The 27,708-nt window shown below is 41.1% G+C and overlaps 3 protein-coding genes across 9 annotated transcripts in view; all 3 read left to right on the forward strand.

The window, feature by feature from the left end:
• The window catches only part of raraa (retinoic acid receptor, alpha a), a 154,084-nt gene extending 150,932 nt beyond the window's left edge, over nucleotides 1-3,152 (forward strand). For all 5 annotated transcript variants that reach the window (XM_022204894.2, XM_051939534.1, XM_051939535.1 and 2 more), the window contains 2 exons: nucleotides 250-408; nucleotides 636-3,152. In XM_022204894.2, the coding sequence (XP_022060586.1) occupies nucleotides 250-408; nucleotides 636-832 (356 nt within the window). In that variant the 3' untranslated portion in view covers nucleotides 833-3,152. The remainder of the gene's footprint in view (nucleotides 1-249; nucleotides 409-635) is intronic.
• A 1,660-nt stretch (nucleotides 3,153-4,812) lies between these two features.
• Nucleotides 4,813-16,958, forward strand: mki67 (marker of proliferation Ki-67). 3 transcript variants are annotated; one of them, XM_051939574.1, is made up of 17 exons: nucleotides 4,813-4,990; nucleotides 5,547-5,650; nucleotides 7,650-7,731; nucleotides 7,950-8,065; nucleotides 8,593-8,662; nucleotides 8,783-8,852; nucleotides 9,016-9,666; nucleotides 9,781-10,013; nucleotides 10,095-10,237; nucleotides 10,340-10,788; nucleotides 11,081-11,196; nucleotides 11,391-11,568; nucleotides 11,654-11,797; nucleotides 11,935-12,977; nucleotides 13,355-13,400; nucleotides 13,873-14,601; nucleotides 14,951-16,958. In XM_051939574.1, exons 2-17 carry the CDS (start codon nucleotides 5,562-5,564, stop codon nucleotides 16,690-16,692), a joined length of 5,901 nt encoding a protein of 1,966 aa, XP_051795534.1. In that variant the 5' UTR covers nucleotides 4,813-4,990; nucleotides 5,547-5,561; the 3' UTR covers nucleotides 16,693-16,958. The 3 variants fall into 3 exon arrangements, with proteins under 3 accessions (XP_051795534.1, XP_022060584.2, XP_022060583.2); XM_022204892.2 differs by having other exon boundaries at nucleotides 10,095-10,788; nucleotides 14,954-16,958; XM_022204891.2 differs by having other exon boundaries at nucleotides 4,814-4,990; nucleotides 10,095-10,788.
• Nucleotides 16,959-17,484: 526 nt separating this feature from the next.
• On the forward strand, nucleotides 17,485-27,177 carry tut1 (terminal uridylyl transferase 1, U6 snRNA-specific). Its single transcript, XM_022204895.2, has 10 exons — nucleotides 17,485-17,822; nucleotides 18,597-18,787; nucleotides 18,947-19,153; nucleotides 19,462-19,576; nucleotides 20,010-20,137; nucleotides 21,143-21,369; nucleotides 21,514-21,623; nucleotides 22,500-22,622; nucleotides 25,442-25,534; nucleotides 25,719-27,177. The coding sequence occupies exons 1-10, from the start codon at nucleotides 17,747-17,749 to the stop codon at nucleotides 26,846-26,848; spliced, it is 2,400 nt and encodes a 799-aa protein (XP_022060587.2). The 5' UTR covers nucleotides 17,485-17,746; the 3' UTR covers nucleotides 26,849-27,177.
• The last annotated feature ends 531 nt before the right edge of the window (nucleotides 27,178-27,708 follow it).

Genomic DNA, 27,708 nt, shown 5'->3' on the forward strand with positions numbered 1-27,708 from the left:
ATAACAAGACCCTTTAAAACCGACTTCACACTAAGTAAAAGTTCCTTCAAAGCCTTTAAAACCGTTTTTACAGTTTGTTTAAGCTTTTTAACCCCCATTTCTGACCTAGAAACAAAGACCAACTGTAGCAGCAGTAGGGTACTAATGCTGTGCTCCTTCACTGAGCACTGTGTTGTGGCTGACTGCGATTGCGACAGTTGGAGAGTATTGACACTTTTTTTTTTCTGTACTCGGTGGGTTTTTCCACAGATCGACAGGACTTGGAAGAGGCGGACAAAGTAGATATCCTGCAGGAGCCCCTTCTGGAGGCACTGAAGATTTATGTAAGGAAGAGGAGGCCCCACAAACCGCATATGTTCCCCAAGATGCTCATGAAGATCACTGATCTGAGAAGCATCAGTGCTAAAGGTCTGTGGTTCAATAGTGTTTATATGTTAATAGCATGAAAAAGATTAGTTCAGTTGAGATTTTTCGTCTTTTTTGACAGTTTGTTTACTTGTTAAACTTCTCTTGCTTTTCAGTGTTTGTATGATGTTATCATAGAATTCAAGATAATGATTGCTTTTATCCACAGAATATATTTTGTCAGAACTTTGGTAGCTTACGTTTTTCTGTTTCTCTGATCATCTCTGCAGGAGCCGAGCGTGTCATCACTCTGAAGATGGAGATCCCTGGCTCAATGCCGCCTCTCATCCAGGAGATGCTGGAGAACTCAGAAGGTCTGGAGTCTGGGGCAGCAGGCGGCCGGCCCAGTGGAGCCCCTCCAGGCAGCTGCAGCCCCAGTCTGTCCCCCAGCTCTGCCCAAAGCAGTCCAGCCACACAATCGCCGTAGTTGCGGCCCACCTTTTTATTTTTTTCCTCATGTTGCTCTCTGCCTCCTCATTCTGAAGAGGAGGGGCGAAGGAGGTGGGCCTTGACCCTAACTGCTGAACACAGGAGACTGGCAGAGCCAACCTTCTCCTCTCCCTACAACACAAGTCCCCATCTCCTGATCTGCTTTCCCTCAGTCTAGAACACCGTCCAGACGTGAGGGGAGGTGAGGCCGGAGCGGGCCAGGGTAACAGGATGCCTCCAAGATACCACACCGTAAACACTGCTGATGACTCTTCCTCCTTCTCCCCCCCCACTCTCCTCTCCACTGCTGCTCCTCCCCTCTCCACCTCTCTGGGAAAGACTGATCGACGCAAACCTGGATGCAGTGGAGACCAGTTTTGAATGAAACTGAGAGTGGGTAGGGCACAGTGGAGCAAATATATGGACAATGAATACAGACTGACTTGAGACAAACACCAGACACTTTTTTTTGTTGTACTCTGAGGCAGACTGCAACTTTGGGACTCGTCAAAAGACCCCACTCCTCAAAGACTTTGGGTCTTTTCTCTTTTTCCAATTTCAAAAACAGATTTCGTACAAAAGATATATAAATATATAGAAAAATTAAGGAACTATTGTGATTGACATGTCCAGAACAGAATGGCAGGTTGAAATGAGGACATTTTTTCTGAGCTGAGATTAGAAATTGTTGTACTCCTTCACCGTTTGAATCTTTTCATACCCATTGAGAGTATTGAGAGAGATGTTTCAGTTTCACATTTGTACATTATTCTAATTAACAAAAAGCAAAAGATGTTGAAATATCTCTCCGATGTACACGTGCAAACACACACATACACATATACACACAAATACACACGCGCTCTCAAATGTGTACAGAAAACAAGTCGCAATGAATATCACCCACTATTCCAGGTTGGATTTGTTTTCCTTTTTTTTTCTTTGTTTTTTCTTTTTCTTCCAAGAGAATGGGGAAAAAAATAATGATTGTATGAACTTGGTTGTATGATATGGTCACAGGTCCTTTCAAGAAATCAAATTAATGAAGATTCATTATTAAGGTGTATTTTAAGTAGCCTTTGAGTTTGTGTATATAAGCTGTATTCATTTCTTTAAAACTATGAAGAGTTTTAGGCTTCACCTGATTTTTTTTTTTTTTTTTTAAAGAATACCTTTTATGTGTTTTGTTTATAGGTTTGTGATTCAAGAAAAAAAGACATTTTGAGCACATTTTACTGAAGGAAGTTCTTTCATGTTTTGTGTCCTACTCGATAGTGGACAGACCCTTCACCAATCACTGGCTGTTCAGAATGTGGCTTTCACGAACAATTTCAACTTTTGCCCCTTTGTTTTTAAAACCTGTTTTTATGTACAATAGATAACAAAGTAGCACTCCTGTCGGGGCATAGCTTTTTGGCCATGTAGCAGAAAGAGAAGGTGTTCCCTAAAATGGTGAGTTAGATCTTGCAGCCTTTGCGGGCTAAAGACAGCAGCTCAGCTTCAAAGAGAATTAAAATGTGAAGAATGGTGTACATACACTCTGTATTAAACACGAGTAATTCTCAGTCCTCTCTGAATGGATCAATCTGCGGCGGATGGGAGAAAACTGTAGCAACCCCTCTACTCTGTCAGTGGTCAGACAAGTGAAGGTCCCAAATGTGATGTTTGTCAGCTAAGTCCTCACAAACCTCCCCCCTGGCAACCTGTGGTAGAAACAAATATGAATTTATGCCGGATCCAGAGCAACCTCGCGCCCTGTGACTCACTTTACACCAAAACGCCTTCACCATTAACACACGTCATCAAGACCATCATTACTGTACACACACCAATGTCTCAGGAAGGAATCATTTTGTGTGCTTGGCCTGTTATTTGTGTATGTTCTGTGCTGCACCCCCTAAAGCCTCCGATCACAGATGCACATGTACACTCACTTCTGCTACTGAGCCCCTGAATTTTTCTTCACTCACTCACTTTTGTTAGGCCTGGCAGACCAGGACTTTATGCAGAGAGACGCCGACCCTGTCCCCCTTCAACGATGCAGACATAGGATGCCAGTGTGGAGTCTCTCTGAGTCGTTCATGTGTACTTTTTATTTGTACGGTCAAAGCTGCTTTCATCATTTAGGACTTAACCTGTCCAGAACAGCGCACAAGTTTTCCCTCCACAGCTAATCTGGAATAGCAACAGACACACCGTCAGTTTGAGAAGTATGGAATATGTTGCAATTTTGTCAAGATTATCAAGCGACTTTGGAAAAAAAAGACAAAACAAACAAAAAAAGATTAAAAAATAAAAACCAACATTTAATAATTAAATGTGTTTGTTGTTCGTGTATCATTCTTTTCATTCTCTGCAGCAGCAGATTCTTAGACATCACATTCATGCAAAGAGGTTGTTCACGGAGGCATTTAGTAACTTTCCTGTCACTTCCTGGAAGCCTTGTTTTTGTGTGCTGTAATAGCATTGCATTGCAGACACTGATAACTAGGGCTCTGAGATTGCTTATGATTCATAAATTTAACAGTGCAGAGTCACCCCACACTAGATTAACACTAGACAGAATATTCATGGCCTCAATCAAAATCTGTATTAGATTCTCGTAATTTCAGTTAGAACTTAAAAAGAAAGCATTTTAGAGGAACCTACAAGAAAAGTCTAGTTCCTTTTTTCTGAAGCTCCTTGGATTACCAAAACCCGGATGACTGGGAATCTACACAGTCATATTCTAATCTTATTTATATTCTAATCTTATTTCTTTTAATGTTAGCAGCAGTAAGGTTAGTTTAAGCAATCGTTGAATACATTGTTATATAACATACATTCCACATGAGTTCGCTGATTTTACCACTCCTCTGTACTTGTGCTTCTGAAACATTATTGTGTGAGGCTGCTGTTGAGAAAATAATATAGCTGCACTTTTAAAGTAAGAGGGATAAGATGCACTCAGGAAAATTATGTTAATAACAATAATAATAAATCAATGTAAAATGATCTCGCGGGCCGGATATAATTGTATTACGGGCCGGATATGGCCCGCGGGCCTTGAGTTTGACACATGTGCTTTATAGCCACACCTGACTAGTGTGTGGATTAACTCAATGGTTGAGAATTCGTGTCCAGGTGAACAACTCCAAAATTTTCTGTACATAGTTGGATAAATTGAAGCCTTTTCAAGTAGAAGTGAGATTTTTAACTTTTCATTTCAGCCAGCAAAAAAAATCCATTTGCATTCTGTGTCTATGCTTTTGTATTCTTAGGTAAATTACACAAGTACTACAAACTTTTTTCAGTGAAGGATTGACATTATTGCAAGAAAAGCCCAAGTGTAGCTACTAGCATGAATGACTTTCCATTTAGGCAACTGAGTCAACCATGCATTGCTGTGACACTTTAGCACATAAACCCTCATTAACCTTTTGAATTAAACCTGTGCATTTTCTGGAATTAAATGCCACCATGTGTGTGAATAATAGCTTTTATCATCTTATACTATTCTACTTTTTAACCATTATTTTTAATAGTAAATAATGTATATTCATTGCTGATTTATTTTCAGTTAAACCCATTAATGAGTTGCCTATCTACATTTAGCTGTGGTTGTTTTTGAAGATCATTTCTATCCATTTGACGACAAAACTGACTTCTATGAAGCAGCTCTGCCGCTGTTCAAACGCTGCTGCTTAAGCCCCGCCCTGCACCGTCACTGTGACGCTCAGCCAATCACAACCGTTCGCGCGGAATTTCAAATATTTTCAAACTATCATCACGTCGCTGAAGTGAGATTGTTCCGCCAAATTTGTAAACAAAATAGTCCATTTTAAGTAAGTGCGGGTTAAGTTTGATTCGCACAATCAAATATAACGTTTAAAATTCATTATAGCAGAACAGGATAAATAATTTATCAAAAACATCGGTTAATCCAAGTGTTTTGGGTGGGTTACTGCATGTGTGCAGTGTGGCGGACTAATACCTTAGCACCTCCGTGGAACAAGCGTCAGACAACAAGGGACGGCTGTTCAAAGTAACTAACGTTAGACAGTCGTCGGTATGTTAGGTTTTAGTCTGCCATATTAGAATAAAACTTGTATATATCTCGTCCTGGTCGGCGTTTATGGATTCTCAGAAGTTTCTACATCTTTGAAAGGACTTTCAGGTAAGGTTACAACAAATTTAACTTCGTGTTGAGTTTTTTTTATTTTATTTCGTATTTGTGTAATATTGGCAACACGACGTCAAATTGTACCGTTTGCGTTTAAGCTAACTCAGCAAAGCGTATATATCTTGTTTTGTAGTTTAGCTAGGTGCCAATATTACTCTACTGTGCACGTTGTTAGCTAATTCTGGCAAGTTTACAGGGCTACTATCGAGGCGACACCACACGTGGAGTGTCGCAGTATTGTCAGCAGCGTTTTAACTTATTTACAATGTTCTGCTGGTTTGTGTTGAGTCAATAAAACATTCAGTTTGTCAAGTAGTAAAACATACTTTGGGATAGCTTATTTCAGTTGGAAACAAATCAAATATGAAGTACATAATTTGCTTTTTCACGAATACCATGCCTTCAGTTTACTATATGTCTCTGAAATGCTTCTTTGTCTAATGTTGAAGTAGTTTGTTCTTCAAAAAATATTGTAATCATGTGCCAAAGGCTGACTTCAAGTTGATTTTCAGTTCTATGCGGTCTGAAACTTGTTTGATAATATTTCCAGGTAACGTTGAAAAAAATGCCATTACATGGGAAAATAGTCGTGATTAAGAGGAGTGGAGGAGATGGGACTGAATTTCCTCTTACTGCAGCATGCTTGTTTGGAAGGTGAGCTCAATAAAATGCATTTGGTTGATATCATGTCAGGTTGTGTGTTCAGGGTTTAGATTAGATGAAATCTGTGCTTTTCTCTCACTTCATCCTAATTGCATTGATATGTAAATATATGTATGAAATATGTAGACATATGTGTACAGCAGAAAACACGTCAGTATTTGTAGCCTTCGGTAAGAGGTGAGAGGTGCTGTTAAAACTCATTGTTTGGAGGAGGGACATGAGTTGCTGACGTAGACTCTACATGTCTGCTCCTGTTGTTGCATAAATGAATGGCAGACTTGATGTTACCACAGAAGACACGTGCAGTGCAAATGAGGAAGCAGGGGGAAACATAAAACACAAGAGTAACTTATGAATTGAACAGAAGTAAAATTGTTTAAAGTGTCATTTTAAAATCCCTCTGATGATTTTTTTTTTTTACCTCAATCAAATGTGATTATGGTGGGGTTTTTTATATGCTTGAAAACATATGGGAATCATAAGTAATCAGTGCAATGACTAAGCACCTTCCACTGATGTGAAGTGATGCCAGTCTTAAATACACAAATTCAGACTTTCAGGTTTTCATACGTAACAAACTCAAGGAAGCAGTCCTGCCAACTTGCAGGGTAGAGCTTTCTGTACCATTATCTTTAGAAATCGGTCTCCATGTTAAACATGTATGGCTGAACTATTTCAGTGTTACAGCTTGCCATTGTATGGCAGAGAGTAGATTTATAGTGTTGAACAAAGCCAAAGATGCAGTGGTGAAACTAAGCTTCAGTACACAGAAATGAGCTTTTAAGGCGTAAATCAAGAGGACTTTTTAAAATGTCAAAGTAGACCCTGAAAAGCAATGACTGAGATGCAGTTTTCTAGTTTGTGTAACAAACTGGTATCATTAGCAGCAGCATACTGGAATAACAGACCAAAAGATGTGCAGAATTTCAGCCTTTACTCTGATTTATAAAGAGGACAGCATCTTGTACTTAGCTACTGTTCACTGTTAGCCTAGCCATGCTACACCCATGTTTCTGACGGCACAAGGGTCTAGGGAAGCTCGACAGGGAGGGAGGCGGGCTAAAAGGTTGTCTATCAAATCCCTCTGTAGCAATTGGGTAGGTATACAACCAATCAACGCAACGAATAGGCTGACGTAGTTCCTAGAGCACCGGCGGATTGTGGCTAAGTCCCATTAGCTTCCCAACCAGCGGAGCCAACTGGTATATTAAGGATTTGCCATATCCCGTCGGCATAAGTCCAAATACGTCTTTCTTCTCAATGAAACACTTAAGTGCCGTCCTTTGTTTATCTTTCAAGTTGAATTTTAGCTTCAAATCTTTAAGGGCTGTGGCCAAAGCCCAGTCGAAAGATAACTGTTTATTGAGCGCTGGTTGTTTCTGTCAGAATCATCACGCCTCTGTCGTCACTTCATTACACCTGCCTTCTGACTCTACACTTCATGGTGATTGGTCCGGCCAGTTTTAGGAGAATCCAGCCTCAAGCCTTATGGAGGGTAACTAGACCCTCCCTGGCAGAGAATTAAATTCGTTGCCGTGGGTTGTCTAGCGCGGCTAGGCTAGTTCACTGTAGTAGATGACTGAAACAAGACTGTAAATATCCTTTTTTTTTTCTTTTTAAAAGTAAACCGCTCTACACGTGAAATATGCAGAGAGGGTAATTTCATTCAAGAATACAGATGTTTTTTTGTTTGTTTTTTTAAGGACTTTCATTCACAGTCAAATATCAGATTCATAAATTGTAACAAGCAACTTAAAGGTTCATTTACAAGCCAAATGAAGAATTGTCACCATCATCAAACAAGGGAAGGTGCAAATGAACACTATCAATAAACAAGTTCCAAAATAAAAGTCAACTTTTATTTTGGAACTCGAGACATTTCACTCATGCACATTTTTCTGAACAGCGCCAGTTACAGTTGAACATTTTGACATTCTACTTTACATGTTGCTTCTTCTATTGACACATTTGTCTCTCTGTGATCTCACAGGAACACTGACTGCGATATTCGTATTCAGCTTCCTCAAGTCTCCAGAGAGCATTGCAGAATTGACTTGAATGAAAACAAAGAGGTAACAATGCATTTTGATATTGAGCACATAAACTTGCCGCTGTGATTCAAGTTCATTTTTCATGCTTGGTGTCTTCATATTTTGATCACAAACTTACTATTTTTCTAGAAAACTGACTGGGACCTTGACCTAGATAGAAGTATAAGTGTAGTTGACACTGATGTTCAACATTGAGCTTTGACTGTGTTTAAAATGATTCCTGTGCTTCTCTCTCGAAGGTCGTTTTGACCAACTTGAGCTCAGCAAATCCGACACGTGTCAACGGAGAGGCTTTGCAGCAATCTGAACGTCTGAAGCATGGAGATGTCATAACTATTATTGATCGTTCTTTCAGGTGAATATCAAACATTTTACAGCACTTTTTTGCCTCAGAGAATTTATCTGCCACAGAATGAAAAATGAATTGGTTAGTGTCCGTTCCCCCCCCCCCCCAGTGTAAACGAGTTGACTTTAATTATCTCTGGGTTCATTTGATTAGACAAATAGTAATTTCTTGGAACAGCAGCGGCTAAAATATTGTGCACTAATTGTTGCGTTTGTGGTTCGATGCAGGCAAGCACTTTGCACGGCAGCGTAACCACTGTTGAAGCATGTGTGAATGGTGAAAAATATGTTAAAAGCCTCGTACCACTGAGGTAGAAAAGCACTGTGGAAGTGCAGTACAGAAATCAAAGAATAAACGGAGCTGAAATTTGATAATGGAAGTTCACTGATGAAAATGTGAATGAACCATGTAAACCCAGTAAATTTAAGTGCAAAAAGGATGTAGTTTATATACTGAATTCATTGGAAATGAAAACATTGCTGTCCTGATGTTAGTATTTTGACACCTGTTACTGAGGCTTTGTTTTGTTCCTTCAGGTTTGAGTACCCTCCAGCACCCACACCAAAGAAGAGGTCTTCCAGAGGAGGCAAAACAGAGACCCTCAAAGTAAACTGATCATTCTTGTTTTATCGTTAATATTTCAGCCATCCTCAGCTCTTTGATGATGATACTTATGACGAAGTACACAATTCTGCACATTTGTTGATAAAAGTATTTTATACCTAGGTCCTGCAAGATCAGCAAGACGGTGCTATAGTTGGAACCGGGGAAAAGAGGATCTCTGAAATATCCACAGGTGAGATTGTCTAATTCTAATTTATACCGTACATATGTGCACCCCATCACTTAGTATTTGTACAATCTGTTTTTTAATAATGTGTTCCACTGATGTGGATTTTTTTTGGTCAGTTTATTTAAACTGACAAGTCTACCGATATTTTATCTATGTATTTTTTTAGATCCTCATCTTAAAGATGCAGCTAACCATGACAATATTCAACGATCCCTGGAGAAAACTGTGGAGATGGAGTCCAAGGAAGATGACAGTCTGGTGCAAAGCAACACCGCCTCCCCTTTCAGTGATCTGTATCAAATGATCAAAAAGTCTCTGGATGTCAAGACCCCTAGGAAGTCTTCTGCCAGTCTGCTTCAGACACCTTCCTCAAAGTTTTGCTCTCCAAAACCTGGCTCCGTCAAAAAGAGTGATGGAAAACTTGTGATTTTTACAGAAGACACAAGCACTCCCAAGAATGTTGAAGCTAAAGTCTTAAATAGAACCCCAGAGTCTGTAAAGAAGCAGAAAAAAGTTGTCAAGCCTCCCTCTGCTGAGACAGCTGGACCAACCGGGGAAGAAGCCAAACATCCCACCATGTCTGAAGCAACTTCACCTCGGAGGAGAAGCAGTGCAACTCCACAGAAGTTTACTCTGTGTGAGGTTATTGAGCAAGTTACTGCTCAAACATCCAAATCACCTGTGAGACGGAGGAGTAAGGAAGGCACACCTGCCAAAGCTGCAGTGACTAAGCAACAAGACAAGCAAGCAATAGCTTCTCCCAAAACTAAACACTCTCCTAAAGCATCACCAAGGGGCTCAGAGAAAGCTGCAGAAGGTTTTATTTTACAGTTTTTGTCTATTTTTTAAATGCATTAATTAAAATACAGTAATTTTTCAAGCATTTATTTGTTGGCTAATACTTATGTATAAACATATTTTGTTTTCTTAGTGAAAGAAGTGGCCAAAAAACGCAAAAGTGGAGAACTTGGAACAGACCTGCCAGCACCGAAAATGAAGAAGAAACGGGTTTCCTTTGGAGGCTTCCTGAGCCCCGAGTTATTTGACAAACGGCTGCCTCCTGACTCTCCATTACGTAAGGGGGCCACTCCAAGGAGAAGCTTGTCTCTCGTAAAACCCAAAGAATCACTCCTTAGACGGGCATCTGTCATTGGTTTGCTAAAAGTAAGACTGAGTAGTTTATCTTTACAATATATTTACCTTGTGTCTTTACACTGTTGTTTAAATTTATCTTGTTTTACATAGGAGTTTGACAAAGATGATCTCAAGAAGTCACCAAGTGACAAGAGTGCTTCTCCTGAAACCCCAGCATCTGCAAAGAAGTCACCAAAATCCAGGTCCACTTCTCCCAAAGCAGCATCCCCTGGGAAGAACTCTCCCAAGTCCAGGTCCTCTTCACCTAAGGCAACATCTCCTGCCAAGAAGTCACCAAAATCCAAGTCCCCTTCTCCCAAAGCAGCATCACCTGCAAAGAACTCTCCCAAGTCCAGGTCCTCTTCACCTAAAACAGCAACTCCTGTCAAGAAATCACCAAAATCCAAGTCCTCTTCTCCCAAAGCAGCATCACCTGGAAAGAAGTCTCCCAAATCCACCTCACCTAAGGCAGCCTCTCCCACTGGGAAAAGAAAGTCATCTGTAGGAGTGTCCTGTCCTGCCTCTCAGGAAAATGCCCCCTCAACTGGTGTAACACCAGTGAAAACCCCCGTGAGTTCAGGAGTGCAGACGCCCTCGGTGCAAGGACGCTTCTCTGTGTCACGCATCAGCACACCCTCTCCAGTTGTCGATGTTGTCGCTGATCAGATGCCTTCGGTCACTGTTACCCCTAAGATACCTATAAGGAGGAAGAGCATGAAGAGCGCCTCGAGGAAGACTCCGAGTATTTCCAAGAGTGCTGTCAAAATGATGCACAGAAGTGGCCTCTCACGAGTATCAATGAAAGGTATAGTAAACCCTGACATTTGAAATCTTTGTCTCTGTTCCTAGCACTTTATTGTTAGCAATAAATTTCATCAATTTAATGCAGTTTCATTGTTGGTTGTGCGAGTGCTAAGTAGGATGAGGTATTAGGAGCAAAGTAAAAAATATTTACCATTGAAGTTAGTTCATCACACTTAAGAATATCAAGTCATTTATTCTGTTAGGGCAATATGTTTTGTTTTTATCAGTTAAAAGTCCTGTATTTAACTCATGGAAAATAATGAAGTACATTTTATTTTGTCTTATCTTTCTAGTTGTAAATTCCTGGGCACACATTGTGAAATTTGGGGAAACTAAGGCTCCAATTGTAGCTCCACCTAAAAAGATAATTGCTAAAAAGACAACGAAGAAGGCAGTACCCAAATCACAGGTACAGTAAAATATTTTAACAGTTGCAGTAAACATTTGTATTATAACAGTGATTTTACTCCTAGTCTTGTAAAAACCTTTATTTGCTGGATCTATTATAAATACAACTTATATTCTGATATTCCTGAAGTTGTGATGCTAACATCATGGCCTTTTTTAAAAATTCCAATGACCTTGTCTTTCTCAATTTCTTAGACCCCTGCAAGAAAACTGAAGGACCTTATGAGCACCGGACATGCAAATTCACCTGCTACCATTGTTGTGGGCAGAGCTCACAAACAAAAGGTTGTACTTCCAACTGGTGCTGCACCAAGAGTGGTCACCAACACTGCACTCCTCAAAAAGAACCTGAAAATGGATGAGGACCTAACTGGTAATTACCCCTTTATCTATCACTTAATCCTCTGTATTCTGAACATCAGTTTTGTTTGTTCTTATTTTGTGCATTGAATTTTAAGGTATTTCTGAGATGTTCAAAACTCCTGTCAATGAAAAGAAGAGGAAGTCAGTAATCAATGAGAACAGTGCTGTGAAGACACCAGCGGGAGGTCTTGGCACATCTGTGATAGAACCATCAGTCCTGAACACACCAGAGGAGCCAGGTACCTTGTGTGTTTGTGATATTATTGGGACTAAACCCAGACATGAAGCATGTATTTTGCTTAACAAGAAAAAGGTCTTTGTCATGTCAGAACATTAAATTAACATGAATTAAAAAACAATGTGATTTGTCTTACAGATGAAATGATGGTGTCTCCACTGAGTGTTGCATCTACAGTAAAAGGCAGACAATACAACCGTGAGGCAGTCCAGCGCCTCCTTAACGGTGACCAAGAATCTAGCTTTGTGGGTGACATCCCTGCCTTGGACACTCGCTCTGAGTGTAGTGAGGAGCAGCACACAGATATAAAGACAACCTCTGTAACTACTCCCAAACAGAAGCCAGAATTACCAGAGAGTCTTACTGGAGTTAAGAGAATCATGAAGACGCCAAGACAGAAGGCAGAACCTGTTGACGATTTGAGAGGAAAACTCCTGAAAACTCCTAAACAGAAGTCTGAACAGAAGGAGTGTCTCAGTGGAATAAAGAGGATCATGAAGACCCCAAGACAGAAAGCTGAGCCTGTTGAGGACCTGAGAGGGAAGATTTTGAAAACTCCAAAGCAGAAAGCTGAACAACAAGAGTGCCTCACTGGAGTGAAGAGAGTCATGAAGACCCCAAGACAGAAGGCTGAACCTTTAGAGGACATAAGAGGGGAACTTCTGACGACTCCCAAACAGAAGCCTGCACAACAGGAATGTCTCACCGGAGTTAAGAGAATTTTTGAGACTCCCAAACAGCAAGCTGAACCCATTGAAGACCTTCGAGGAAAACTTCTGATGACTCCTGAAGCCCCAGAGGCCGTCGATGTGAGCTTGGGTGGTGTTAAAGAAGTCCTGCAGACACCAGCAAATGTTCAAGAATCTAAGGACCTGTCCGAAATGACAAATGCAAAAACTCCAGACACGAAGAGCTCCCCAGTGGCATGTCTCACAGGCATCAAGAGAATAATGAAGACACCAAAGCAGAAAAATGCTCCAGTCGAAGACATGGTTGGTGTGAAGAGGCTCATGAGGACTCCCAGACGGAAAGGTGAACCTATTGAGGAGAACTTTGGGATCAAGAGACTGATGAAATCACCAAGGCTGAGGGGTATTGCTCCAGTGGAAGACTTTGAAGGACTTCAAGAGCTCATGGAGGAGCCACTGACTGATCCCACAGGACAACTCGAAACAAATGAGGTAATAATGAAAGCACCTCCATCAATATTCATACAAATCCTTAAGTGAGCTGTTGGGATTGTGTGTATTCAGAACACTTTCTCATTACAGGAGGCAATTGGGATTTGATTGAATATGAAAAACAAAGATGTTGTTGAGGAGCTTAAATTTGAATTCCAGGACCTCACAGTTGATCAGGCTGTAATTACAAATCATTACCTTCATAGAACACTAGTCTAAATATTAAGTTTTAATTAATTTTTCGTTAATCTTTTGTTTTATCTGTGTAGCCGCCATGTAATATTTGTTAAATTTGTTTTTAATGAGGTAATTGTGTGGTGTGCCTGCTTTGTTTTCAAGATCATTTTTGTTTAACTCTTTTTGTGTATTTTTAACAGGATGAAGCTCAGATGCCTGTGGACGGTGGTGTAGATGTCACAAAAGGTTAGTTAAGTTTGATAGACATAATGTAAAATGTTAAATAGCTTTGTGAGCTGACTAATTTGTTTTTTTGTGGCCTTGTCCTTTTTTTTTTATAGAAGTAGATTTTGCCCATTGAAAGCCACAAGACAATGAACCATCAGATACAGTTAATAATGTTCCCAGTGTTGACATGGCAAAAGGTCAAATCATTAAAAGCCTTCTTTAGGATTGGTTTATGACTTAAACTGAAATTATGCACATGAATTTAACTCTAGCAGGAGAACTTGGATAGTCTGAGAAGAACCACAGCACCAAAATGAAATGTAGGACATTCAGGTTATTTTTGGAACTCTCTCAAAGCTTTATGGAAAGTTTGATCCACATGTACAAGCCTTGCTGTGGAATTATATTATCTGAAAGTTATCACAGTTATTTCAGCAACGAAAAACTCAACTGCAACTTTTCTCTATTTTTTTGTTTCTTCTTATTTTAGAAGCAAATGCTGATGGAGTTGTGAGTGACCATTTGGAGGAGCCAAGTGTCATGGAAACCGTCTCTCAGGCAGCTGCAGATGAGCATGTTACTCTGGAACAACCCAAAGTAGATACAGTCGATGAGAATGTACCTGAAGTGGAGAGTGCTGCTGGCAAAGTCACAGAAATGGATACAGCTGTCATGGATCCTGGCAATGACAAGAAATCTGCTCGAGGCAGAAGAGCAAAAACAGTGGAATCTAAACCAGCTCAGGATAAACAAGAGGCACCAGAACCTTCGGAGGAGCCTGTAGTCGCTGCTCCAGTCAGAGGAAGAAGGAAGAAAACTGAAGCTACAGCACCACCCGCTGTTCGACAGACAAGAGGCAGAAATGCAAAGGCCACTGAAAGCAGGGATGTTGAGCTCACAGTGGAGGAAAGTGCTCCTCAGCCTTCTAAAGTCACTCCTAAGCCTAAAAGAGGAAGAAATGCCAAAAAAGCTTCTGATGATCAAGTTGAAATAATCCAAGAAGTTGTCACTGAAATGGAAATGGCTGTAGAACCTGAGAGTGAACCGAGCCCAGCAGTTGTCGACCACAAAGCAATTGACAGTGCAGCACCACTGGAGAAGGCTGTGCTGAAGCCCAGAAGAGGGAGAAAAGCCAAACAACCTGAACAATCAGTACCAGAGCAGCAAGATGAGCCTTGCATGCAGATTGAGGATGTTCCACAAGCTGACATGACAAAAGGTGTGTTGTTTTTCTTGTTTATTCTCACTTTCATGTAGGTTTGACCATGCAACAAATGAAAAAGTAGGCCGTATTTCAAAAACTATTTTGTTCATAGTTTCATGTGTGTATGCATTATGCAAAACAAAATCTAGTAGTACTAGTGAGTTGGGTTAAAACTTGCTGTTAAAATGCGACTAATAAGTGAAGTAGTTGCTCTGTACTCTGATAGCTGTATCCATTTTATTGTTAGGGTTACAATATTACTGCATTGACAGATTTTCATCACACTAAATGTACAGGTTTTTAGTGACCTGTTGCTTGATAATTGTGACATTTCTTCTTTCGTTTCCTTCTGTTATTTTAAAAGCAGATGCAAATGAAGCCTGCAGTGACCAGATGGAGGTGATGCCAGGTGGAGCTGACAATAAATCAGATGCCAAGAAAACTATTCTCCAGGCACCAGAAACTGAGAGTTTACCTGATGTGGAGACAGCAGAAGTGAATGCGGGTGACGTTGAGAAAAAATCTGTTCGAGGTAGAAGAGCAAAAGTGGTGGAATCTAAAGAGGCTGAGGATAAACAGGAGGCAGCACAAGATTCTGAAGAACCGGTTGTTACAGCTCCAGTCAGAGGAAGAAGAGGGAGGAAAGTGGAGGTTACAGCACCACCTGCTGTTCGGCAAACGAAGAGAGGCAGAAATGCAAAATCCCAAGAAAGCTCCTCTGATCAGCCTGCTGTTGAAACACGCCCGATGACCGAGGTTTCCACTGAAGCTGTGAGTGCCCAGACTTCTCTGATAAATGCCAATCAAGGAAATGATTCTGCACCTCCTGCAGAAAAAGCTGTTGTGAAGCCACTTAGAGGAAGAAAAACTAAACAAACACCCGTTGAGCCAGCTAAGCCAAAGCCAGAACAAAATGAAGCAGTGAGTGGTAAACAAGCTCAGCCTCAGCAGCCCATTCCTGTTACTGCTGCAAAACCCAGAAGAGGGAGAAAGACCAAGCTTGATACTGAAGAACAACATGAGGCAGCAGAAGACTCAGAGGTCAAGGTGGAGACCACTCTGCAGTCTGAGCCTCCAGTCAGGTCTAAGAGGGGAAGGAATGCCAAGCAAGAAGATAAAGTGGATACTGATTCCAAGACTGCTGAATCCCAGGAACCTGTTCAGAAAGGAAGGAGAGCAAGAAAAACTGAGCAAGACCATGTAGAACCAAGAGAAGTCCAAACCACTGAAGTAGTTGTTCCAGAGAAGGAAGAGGCTCCACTTGCTGAACCAGTGACTGTAAGTGAACCGGCTCCTGTGGCCACACAGCCCCGGAGAGGAGGCCGAAAAGCAAAACAAGACACTGAGAGTGTAACCGCTGTGGAATCCACTGAGGTCCAAGAGGTCCCTGTTGTCACCTCCACAAACAAACACCAACGCGGAAGGAGAGGAAAGCAAGTTTCTGAAGAAGCTGCGGTCACTGCTAAGGATCCTGAATGTGACCTGGAAGCTGAAGAGAAGAAAAAAGCTGAGCGAGCTGCTCCAGTTGTTAAACCCAGCAAGTCAAGAGGGGTGAAAAGTTCTGTGAAAAATGAGATTTCACAAACTGTCCCAGCCAAGAGAGCACGTCGAGGGGCAGCTCCTCCTGAAGAGGCCAGTGCAGAATCCACAGAGTCTGCTACAACTTCAGTAGAGCCAGCAAAGAGAGGGCGACGGGCAGCAGCAAAGCCCACAACAGATGAAGCCACGGTGATCAGTGACCAGGCAAATCCCTCTAAAAATGTAAGCAAGGCTGTTGTCGAAGACACAAAAACGACCAAAAGATCTGTCAAGTGGAAATCAGACTTGGAAGTCATTGAGATTCCTAAAGCAACGCCTGTGAAGGCAGTTCGAGGTAGGAAGTTAAAACTTGGAGACCACGCTGAAAACAAAAATGTGTCTCGGGATGCCAACAAACCTGAAGAGGAGGATCTCTCAGATAAAGTTGTTGAAGCTCGGCCCGTCAAGAGAGCCAGGCGAGGGGCAGCTGCTGACAAAGCTGAAGCCACGAGCCAGGTGAACCTTAAGGAAACCGCTGAAGCTGAAACCCAGCCTAAAACACGAAGGGGAAGATCGACAAAGAAGTAGAGACATTTGTATATATTCTTAATCACAATTACTTTTTGTCTCTTTAATTTTCTTGTACTTGCTGGGGTTTTGGGTTTTTTTTAGGTTGACATTTTAGTAAGTAGTTTCATAGACTGATAATGTCACACTGCTTTTTGCTCAGTACAGCAGGGAATCTTGTTTTTTACTTCTGTTTTGTGACAAGTTGTATGTCATTCTTCTTAACTGATTGTGAAAATATTTTATGCTGAAAAAAGTGGTTATTAAATTTTCTACTACAATGGAAAGATTGGTGTTTTGTGGTTTTTGTTGGGTTTTTTTTGTCTTGATGTCAGGTGTTTGAGTGTATTCACATGTTAAATGACTGGTAATTCATCAAATGGCTATTAGGACACTAAAGATGAGTTTAGTGTGCTGCAGAGATGCTGTTTAACAGGTGTATTTACTGTTTTGTTATGCATTTTTAAAAAATTTAGTCCAAGTAAAGCTAAGACACAGATCGGAATTTGCATGTTTGCTTTGATTTGCGAGAATAAAAATCATACATATACTTTGTAGGTTTGTATTGGTGTGAGGGTATAAACTGGTTTTAGATTAAGCAAGTTACAACAGAAAATATGATCATGATGAATACCTCAGTCATAGATAATATGTATGTCAAGTTTCCTTCCATCTTCCAGTAAATACAAAATGCTCAAGTGCAATGTTGATCAAAGGTGTTCAGATTTATGCATTTTGAAGTGCTAAGTAAAACTTTCTGAGGCATATTTAAAAAAAACAAAAAACTGAGAAATGTGACCCATCGTATTTAGCAGGGGAATACTACATAAATCAAGACTTTGAAAACTTGGAGCGGAAAAATCGGTAACATTTGACTAAAGGGAACGTTGTGATTAAAAACATTGCATCAACCCGGACGGATTTTGGAGACGGACTAGAAACGAACGCTCAGCCGACGCTGGAGGGAGATTTGAGAGGCGCATGGAGGACAGTCGGGCGGCCACAAACTTTGCTGACTGCTGTTGAAACTTGAGTTATTTTCTTGTGTTATCACTGTGTCCTACTTTTTGCCATCATGTCTTCGGACAGTGACATTAAAACTACGCCCAGAGGGTTTTACTGCAGCCTGTGTAATGTCAACTTACCCAACAGTAAGTCACAAGCTAACTTAGCTACTTCACAGTGACTTACTTTTCCATGGCAGGTGGTAACAGCATTGTCGGAAATATTCCAGCTAACTAACTAAACTGTGCAGAGACAGTTACAAACATTGGTGTCACCTCTTAATGCTAAAAATGTTGAATTTCTCAATGTTATGCTAAAACGTCAAATACATGAATTGTTTCCGTAGTTTGCTAATTACTCGCAGTACTTACGAATCTGACAAATTAGCTGTATTTGGCATTATTTTGTAGTTAAATGGTTAACGAATAACCTATTAAACGGCTGTCGTTGGAATTGTAGGCGCACTATGCTAAGTTATTGAAAGGTCTGATAGAAGTAAATTACCTGTCGTTTCTTCTGTTTTGCTGGTACCAGTAGTGACATTTCCAGATTTTATTCGTTTGTTTGGTAGGACACCATAACTCAAAGCTTTAGCTGAATTTCAGGGATTTTGTTATGATATTGTAAGTCTGCCTACAAACTATGTGAGCTTGAGAGTTAGTTACACTTGGACACTCAATTTGCATTCACTATAACTTGGACATCATGAACTTGACGGATCAGATCTGGGGTGACCAGTGAGATTTGAGAGGTGGTCTTTGGTGTCTAATTGCAATTAGATATTTACCCAAATTGTTCAGCCTCACTGTCAAACTATTCCAATTGCACCTGATTAAATGTACCACATAAACAATGTTGTTATTCTATATTTTAATTGAGGAAACTATCTCTCTGCATTGCTAATGTTCTGATGTCCACAGTGCCGAGTTTGGATCAGCATGTGAAAGGACGGAAGCATCAGACACTGAGCACTGTTCGAGCCACCAGGAAAACCCAGGAGGACCACAGTGTGTTTGTCAGTGGAATCAAACCAGAAATCTCTCAGACTGACTTAACTGAATACTTCCAGCAGTTTGGGACAGTTGCAGATGTTATAATGGATAAAGACAAGGTCAGACATGTGTGCATCATGATGCATGTTTTTATTTAATGATGTGCATAGCCTGACATTCCTTACAGATTACCTTTAAAACCAAAACAAGTGACTGCAGTTTCTGTCAGAGCTCATATTAAGTGTCTGAACTTGTGATGTGTTCTTCTGCTTTCACAGGGTGTGTATGCCATTGTGCAGTTCAGTGAGACTGAGAGCATCCAAGCAACTCTGTCTTGTCTTGAGCATCAGATGAAGGGCCTTAAGCTTCGTGTCAAACCTCGGGAAAAGAAGGAATTCAAGTTGATTCCCAAGAAGAAGAATGACTCCCAGAACCTCCAACAAGTTATTGACCGTCTGAAACCTGAGCTGTGTCAGCTGGTGTCTGTGAGTATCCTCTGTTACATTTAAAACCCGTGTTACGCTAATGAAAGTGTGTTTCTGTGAAAACAGCAAAACCACTTGGTTGCACGGAGTATCGTAGACTCTTGAGGCTGCTTGTTGAGCCTTTAAGTTCTGGAGTCTTATGTCAGTTAAGTTACATACCAAAGTTAATTTTATATTAAACATAAGTCATGTAGTGTGTAATAAAATACATATTTAATTTTGCAAATGCTAACTATGACTTATTTTCTTATGTTATGTTCTATTATGCTTAGTTTGGTAAGTTGGTGTTGTCCTTTATTCTCCTCAAGGTGAATGCACAGATGCAGTTCATTCTTGAGCGATTTCAACTGGGAGAAAATGAAAAGAAGGCCCGAGGCTTGCTGGTTCAACTCCTGCAAGAAGTTTTTGTCGAGTTTTTTCCAGGTGATATTTAGAACCACACATCAACATACAGACAGGTGGCAAAGGAAAAACATTACTGAGTGCCTTAGTAAGGTGTTGGACCACCTTAACAGCTTAAATGTACCCTAGTTTTGGTTCTCCAAGTCCTGGAAATCAACTGGAGGGATGAAAACCATTCCTCTGATGCATAGTTGCTTATTCTGTGTTTTGAAGGTGGTGGCTAGTAGTCCAAAATCTCCCAAAGTGCGACCGTATGTTACTTCGTAAAGATTTTCAGGTGAAGCCAAACCAGTAAAATGCTCCCACAGTATAACAGCACCACCAGATCTTGTCACTGTAGAGGTCAAGGGTTCAGGTTTTAACTGTACGTTTGCCACCTACCCGTATGCCTTACATAATGCTAACAGTGCAAACGAATGTTCTACTTTTAATACTATGTTTTGATGGGTTGTAGACAGCCAGATTCTTCCATTTGGTTCATCTGTCAACACTTTTGGCATCCACTCCTGTGACCTCGACCTGTTCCTAGACCTAGAAAACACCAAAGTGTTCCAGGCCCGTGCCAAGTCCACGACAGAACAGGTCTGACATCTACCTGTAATTTTTTTCCCTCTGGATTCACTTCACATAATGTACACTCAACAAAAATATAAATGCAACACTTTTGTTTTTGCTCCCATTTTTTATGAGATGAACTCAAAGATCTAAAACTTTTTCCACATGCACATTATCACCATCTCTCTCAAATATTGTTGATAAATAATATTGTTTTGCTGAGATAATCCATCCCACCTCACAGGTGTTCCATATCAAGATGCTGATTAGATACCATGATTAGTGCACAGGTGTGACTTAGACTGCCCACAATAAAAGGTCACTCTGAAAGGTGCAGTCCCGATGAGGATGACGAGCATGCAGATGAGCTTCCCTGAGACGGTTTCTGACAGTTTGTGCAGAAATTCTTTGGTTATGCAAACCCATTGTTTCAGCAGCTGTCCGAGTGGCTGGTCTCAGACCATCATGGAGGTGAACATGCTGGATGTGGAGGTCCTGGGCTGGTGTGGTTACACGTGGTCTGTGGTTGTGAGGCTGGTTGGATGTACTGCCAAATTCTCTGTAACGCCTTTGGAGACGGCTTATGGTAGAGAAATGAACATTCAATACACCAGCAACAGCTCTGGTTGACATTCCTGCTGTCAGCATGCCAATTGCACGCTCCCTCAAATCTTGCCACATCTGTGGCATTGTGCTGTGGGATAAAACTGCACCTTTCAGAGTGTCCTTTTATTGTGGTCAGTCTAAGGCACACCTGTGCACTAATCATGGTGTCTAATCAGCATCTTGATATGGCACACCTGTAAGGTGGGATGGATTATCTCAGCAAAGGAGAAGTGCTCACTGTCACAGATTTAGACAGATTTGTGAACAATATTTGAGAGAAATGGTGATATTGTGTTTGTGGAAAAAGTTTTAGATCTTTGAGTTCATCTCATAAAAAATGGGAGCAAAAACAAAAGTGTTGCGTTTATGTTTTTGTTGAGTGTAACTGCGAAGGATGCACCCTGTATTCCCTCCCCTCTTCTTCAGGCTGGAGAAGGCATGTCAGATGATGGCCGCTCTGAGGACTCCATTCTGTCTGACATTGACCTGTCCACGGCATCTCCAGCTGAGATTCTGGACCTCGTGGCAACGATCTTGAAACGCTGTGTCCCCAGTGTGCACAAAGTCCACGTGGTCAGCAGCGCTCGTCTCCCTGTAGTCAAGTTCCATCACCGTGAGCTTAACCTGCAGGGAGACATCACCATTAACAATAGGTCAGTGAATGATTTTTGGGATTGCTTTTAGTGCTGTGTGGCATCCAAAGTCTTCAGGTATGGTGAGAAATGATTTATTTTTTTTATTTTTTACAGTTTGTCATACTTGGTTTTATTTTTTCTCTTAACTGTATCCCTCACTAGACTAGCAGTAAGAAACACCCGCTTCCTCCAGCTGTGTTCAGGGATGGAGGACAGGCTGAGGCCTCTGGTGTACACAATCCGTTACTGGGCTAAGCAGAAGCAGCTTGCGGGTAGGATACAGTCATTTCCAATTTACAGATTCATTTTAAACATGGAATTTGTGTGCTTTGGCTAGCTGTGCATGTTGGTTATTTCATGTTTTGGTCAACAGATGTCAGTAGAACTTCACTTGTCGGTTCATCACACTGCTATCTGGATACATTGATTTGTAACACATAGCTCCTTGTTATGAAAGCTTTCGTCAACATACAGACGGCATAAGTACAGCTCTTTCAGACAGACAGCAATTCCTGATACTGAATAACATCTTAAGAGTGTTGTTCAGTGAAGAGTGCACTAATTACCTTTACTCCTGAACCATCTCCTCTGTTCCCTTTGAACTGCAGCCTTCATGGCTTTCATCAAGACACTTGTGCAGAGTGATTAGCAGAGCAGGATGGGATCAGTGACATGCCGCTCTAATGCAAACTTATTATTTTGAAGTGATTACTTATATCAGTGTTGCCTGGTTCCACAAAACAAACAATGATGACAGAAATGGTTTCAGAAATATATTTTGTAACCACAAATCAAAGAGCAGCCTTTGCAGCATCGGTGCCTAAAGTCGTGCTGCTGTTAGATTCATCTGTGAACTCATTAAGTCGACTTTGGTGACGTTCAGGTTACAGGAGTCACTATCCATCCTATGCTGTGAAAAGCAAGTGACACAAAAACATTTTTGTTTCCCAAATCCAACAAAACTTTGAAGTAATCAAACCAAAACAAGTGCTTTGACTCAAGCGATTTAATATCCATAAAGCAAACCCGATGTAACAAACCCTTCCATGTTTTGTCTTGACTCATCCTGTATTACAGTTGCATGGTCATGTTCTAATTATAGTTTCTTCTTGTAAGTAACACTGCCATGTTGGTGTTTTAATGTGCAGGTAATCCCAGTGGTGCTGGTCCCCTTCTAAACAATTATGCTCTGACTCTGCTGATCATCTTCTTCTTGCAAAACTGTGAGCCTCCTGTCGTCCCCACAGTGAACCAGCTCAAAGACATGGCCTGTAAGTGCTGCATTTCTGTTAGCATTTCATTGTACTTCCACGTCTGCAATCCGTTGTGGTTTTATATTGTATTGTGTATGTAAAAGTCTAAAATAATGACAAGATAAGTACCAATAGTGGGTCAATTGCAATTTGAAACAATGCAATCAGCAAATGCAAAGGCTGTGATTGGGGACATGTCTTGCACGGCACATCTAACTCCGGGTTTAAACTGTTGTCAGTGGTTTTACAGATTCATCCCATCCTCCTTGTGTTACAGCCTTGTGATGGTATCTTATGTGGTCATGCTCTGACAAATATCTTAAATTTAATTATCCTCTGAACTCCAAACACTTTGTAGGCTTTTTTGACACATGTTTAGTCACTTTGGACTCATTTTTCTGTTATATAAAGGCCTGCACCTCCATGGAAACAGTGCAACCATGGCTAGAAGTAGAGATGACTCAAAAATATCTTTTTTGCTGTATAACAAAGTTAACAACCATAAATTATGAAACAGAAAAAATATTCAAATTCTTTGATTATTTCCCAGTAAAACCCAACCTCTAATCAACATGTACACCATTTTTCAAAGTGCCCACAGCTGTTAACAATACTGGTTCAAAAAAAAAAGAAAAGAAATGTGACTCAGTCATTGTGCTGGTTCAACATCTGCCCTATGTAAACAAAGCTGAAAGTTGTGCTGAAATGTCCATGAACTTTATTTTTTTATATACTTTATTTTTATATTTTTGCTTTTTCAATACAAAAACAACAAAAATTGAACATTTAACAACAGACAGATGGTGTCATCATAACAGTCAGGGAGTTTGCCAGCATGTAAAATTTAGCTTACAGAGGTACAAAACAATATATAAGCGGAAAATGAAGTGGGTTACATGGGGATCAGGGCATACAAGACCATATTTCTTTCAGGTCCTTTCTTTTGAGTCCTTAATGACCAGTTCAATCCAGAAAACAAATAACCTAGATAAACTAATCAAAATACATTAAAAAAAGAGAATGGGTCTTTGTAAACACAGCTGAGGTAAACCATGAACTTTCATTTTTGTACACTTATCCTTGTTTTGCTGTTTCTGTTAGGTTTGCTGGTACTACTGTTTAAGGTTGGAATCACCAAATTCTCTTAATTGACTTTCACACAACAGCGCTTCTTGTGCTCGCAAATCAGCAGAGAAAAAGCACCGTCAGTACTCGTATTAGCTAACAATTGGAAAACTATAATGAACAGGTTGCTGTTCATATATTTTGCATTGAAATTAGTCTCATATATGTATTTTATTAAATTTAATTTCAGTAAGATGTTTAATCTCCAGGTTCTTTTAAGGTGGTGAAGTGTTTTGTTCTGTTTTTTTTTTTTTTTACTCCAGTGGAGAAAGTCAGACTGTGTGACTTCTCTACAGGTTTAGACCACTTGATCTTGATTAATGCCCCAAATTCTTCCCCACCATATCCCTCTTAAGAATAAATCTGTTTGTGTGAGTGGTTCTTGCATGATTGCCTAATCACTGCTTCTCTCTATCACTGTGTAATAACACAGTTCCAGAGTGCAACCAAGTGTATGATGATCATTAGTCTGTTTGTGTGGTAGAACGTACTTCCTTTTCACTGGTTCAGCCAGTCTCTCCGTGTCTGACTAGTAGTGAATAAATTCATTTAGCTGTGACTGTGTTCCCAAGATAAAGTGGTCTAAAGCTGACTATTTAAAAAAAGCAAAATGAGGAGAGAAAGGAGGCTGGTGGAGAGGAAGAGTTCCCGACACATCTCATGATGCTAATGCAGGTTCAGGGAGGGAGATGCCAACTTAGCTTGTGAAGATGTCCATCCATCCTCTATACACCGCTTTATCCTCACTAGGGTTGCGGGGGGTGCTGGAGCCTATCTCAGCTGATTTGGGCGAAGGCAGGGGACACCCTGGACAGGTCGCCAGTCTGTCACAGGGCTACATATACAGACAAACACTCACATTCACACCTACGGGCAATTTAGAGTTATCAATTAACCTCAGCATATTTTTGGACTGTGGGAGGAAGCCGGAGTGCCCGGAGAAAACCCACACATGCACAGGGAGAACATGCAAACTCCATGCAGAAAGATCCCAGGCCCACCCCGGGATTTGAACCGGGGATCTTCTTGCTGCAAGGCGAAAGTGCTAACAGCTATGTCACTGTGCAGACCCCTTGTGAAGATGTTCTACCTTCAATCACATGGTTCTACTACTAGTGCTACAACATGAACACCATTGACTGCAATGTTGACTTTTAAAATGTGTTCTACTCCTCAAAAACAGCCCATGCAGATAAATCACTTGGCTTCATCTTGTTTAGATTAAACATTCGACCACCATATTCCACTCTTTTTAATGTCATTTTTGGTCACACACCTGTCCTAGTTTCACACACTGCAGTAACTGAGTGGACAGTCTGCCGACTAGCTAGCATGTAGCTAGCATGTGAGGCATTTGGGGAACTTGAGTAAATTATAATGGTGCGTTTCAGCTCACCATTATAATTTACTAAACAAGTTAGGAGATTAATCTGTGTCCGATTTATAGGAATAATTAAACTAAATAGTTTTAACAAGAAATAAATGTTGGTATGTAATTGTGAAATTAGATGTGGGCACAAGCATCTGAACTTTTATCTGGACAGCAGCTTGCACACTGATCTGAGATTTGATTAGGCCTCTGTGTCGACATTTTTTCAATTTTTTTGGCTAAATTTGCATTGTTAGATTTCTTACATAATTTTTCTTTGTCTTTAATGCTGCGACTTCAGTTAAACGCCACAATCTGTTTATTATTTGTTGAACACTCACAGGTGAGGAGGAAGAGTGCGTGATTGAGAGCTGGAACTGCACTTTTCCCAGTCAGCCGATTGCTGTGCCCCCCAGCAAGAACACAGAGGATCTCTGTAAGTGAGAGTAATTAAAAAGAGATGGATGTTTTATTAGAGATTTCCTGCACCATGTTCTTATGCAGCCTAGCTCCTTCATGACTCTTAGATAAGACTTAGTCAAAGTCCTCAAAAGCAATGCAAACATCACTGCAGTCTCTGTGTACAAGTCCTTATGTAAATGTATGTTTTCTTGATCCAGGCACTCTGCTCTCTGGCTTCTTCTCCTTCTATGCTAAATTTGATTTTGCCAGTAGTGTCATCTCTCTCAGAGAGGGCTGTGCGCTCCCAATCACAGAGTTCCTCAGTCAGAACAAAGAAGACGCTATGCAAGAGGAACAACCAACCAAGGGTCATCACCACCGTACCAAACTGGGCCCCCTGAATCTCTTGGACCCTTTTGAGCTCTCGCACAATGTAGCTGGAAACCTGAACGAACGCTCCCATCGCAGTTTCCAGAGGGAGTGCCAGGAGGCTGAAAAGTACTGCCGCAGTCTGCAGTACCAGCGCAAGTCCACCAAGGGGAAGTCATGGGGGCTAGTGCGCCTTTTTACCCCACATGGGGAAGTCCAACAGAGCAAAACAGAGCAGCTGACCATCAGCATCCCCTTCCAATCAGCATCGCTCCCCGAAGGACTGCGCAGTCAGCTGCACATGGCCGGGGATGATTTCCGGCTGTTGTGGTTTCAGAAGGTTTGTTCTGCTGTGGAGGGAGTGTTAAAAACTGTTCTTAAGTGCCACCTTGTTCCCTCCACAAATGCTGTATTTAGCGATGATTCAGCCGATGCTACTGAGGAGATGGAAACTACTTCAGCGTCCCTCAAACCATCAGCAAATGACAGCGTTGACAGCATTGAATCCCAAAACGAAACCAGCCCTCTGGGTACAGTTGTCGTAGGTGCCAAGAGGCCGCTGTCTTCTGGCAGTGATGCTTCTGTGTCGCCTCAAGGCAAAAAGCCAAGACTGGCGAGAAGGGACAGGCCTGAATTCCCTCAGTGGCTCTGTGTGCAGAAGCACATAGTGTGGGCTGGCAGGAGGAAAGTGAGACGGGAGCTCATCAAAGATACGGATTCGAGGCCAGAGGGAAGCTGTGTGGAGCTCGAGTCTCAGGTCACAGCTTACATCACTGAAAAGGAGCCGGAGCTCAAGGACCCCCTGGAGTTCAAGGTCCAGACCCAGATGGTGGGTGGGACTGAAAGCACACGGGCAGTGCTCAAGTTGGAGCCAAGCAGTGACAAGACAGGAGTTTTTCATGACTTCTTTCATTTCCTTGAAGCTTTCTTGCCCAAGATGGTAGAGACACTGCTGCAGAAAGAAGTGGACAGTGTTTGAAACGGGGCCTGTTCCAGAAAAGTCTCCATTAATGTAAAAAGTTTGAGTCGTTTGTTTTGATTAAGACATGCTACAAGAATGAAATCTTGAGAGTGGGAGCTGAAGGAGCACTAACGTGGTTTTATATTAACCAGCCATCTGTTATACTGTAAACATGGGCTTTGTCAGAATGTCAGGTTTGTAATTGTTTGCATTTGTACTGTATTTTTGTACTCGAGAGTTCATTTGTATTTTATTGTAAGATGTCCTGATTAGGCCTGCTTTTAAGTTTGAAACATGGCTTGGTTTTAGTATGTTTCTGATTAAAATAGTGCTCTTAAATGGTGGAACTTGAAAGGGAACCTTCATTTTGAGTCATTTGATATTTAGAATCTGTTGAAGCCTTTTTAAAACACTTAATTTTATAAAAAGTATTTGTGTTGCGTTAGGATCAAATTTATTTGACCTTACAGCATTATGTTTGAAAGGTTACTATTACACAAAGAATCACTTACTGTAGCTTAACATAGTTGCAGAAATGGGACCTTTGCTTTCATTCGACGTATTTCGTCTGACCGAGGCCATTCAGCTTCCATTCAGTCGGGTCTTTGCTCATACGACTGAGACAGATGAGAGTAATTACTGAGGCAGGCAGACTGCTTTATTACAGCAGGACAAGCTGGAGCTGAGGGATGCACAGAGCTTCCCATGTGCTGATTAACAACATTCATCTCTCTTTTAAAGGGAAATAGGGATGGCCAGCTGCTCAGATAGGGCTGCGCACTGTGGAGACGGCTGTGATGATAAAGGGCTCTAAGACCACGTGCTACATGTTAATCTGACCCGGGCTCACGTTACTGATGGGATGTTTGCTGTTGCGA

Source organism: Acanthochromis polyacanthus, chromosome 19 (assembly GCF_021347895.1).
Source record: "Acanthochromis polyacanthus isolate Apoly-LR-REF ecotype Palm Island chromosome 19, KAUST_Apoly_ChrSc, whole genome shotgun sequence".
Taxonomy (NCBI): domain Eukaryota; kingdom Metazoa; phylum Chordata; class Actinopteri; family Pomacentridae; genus Acanthochromis; species Acanthochromis polyacanthus.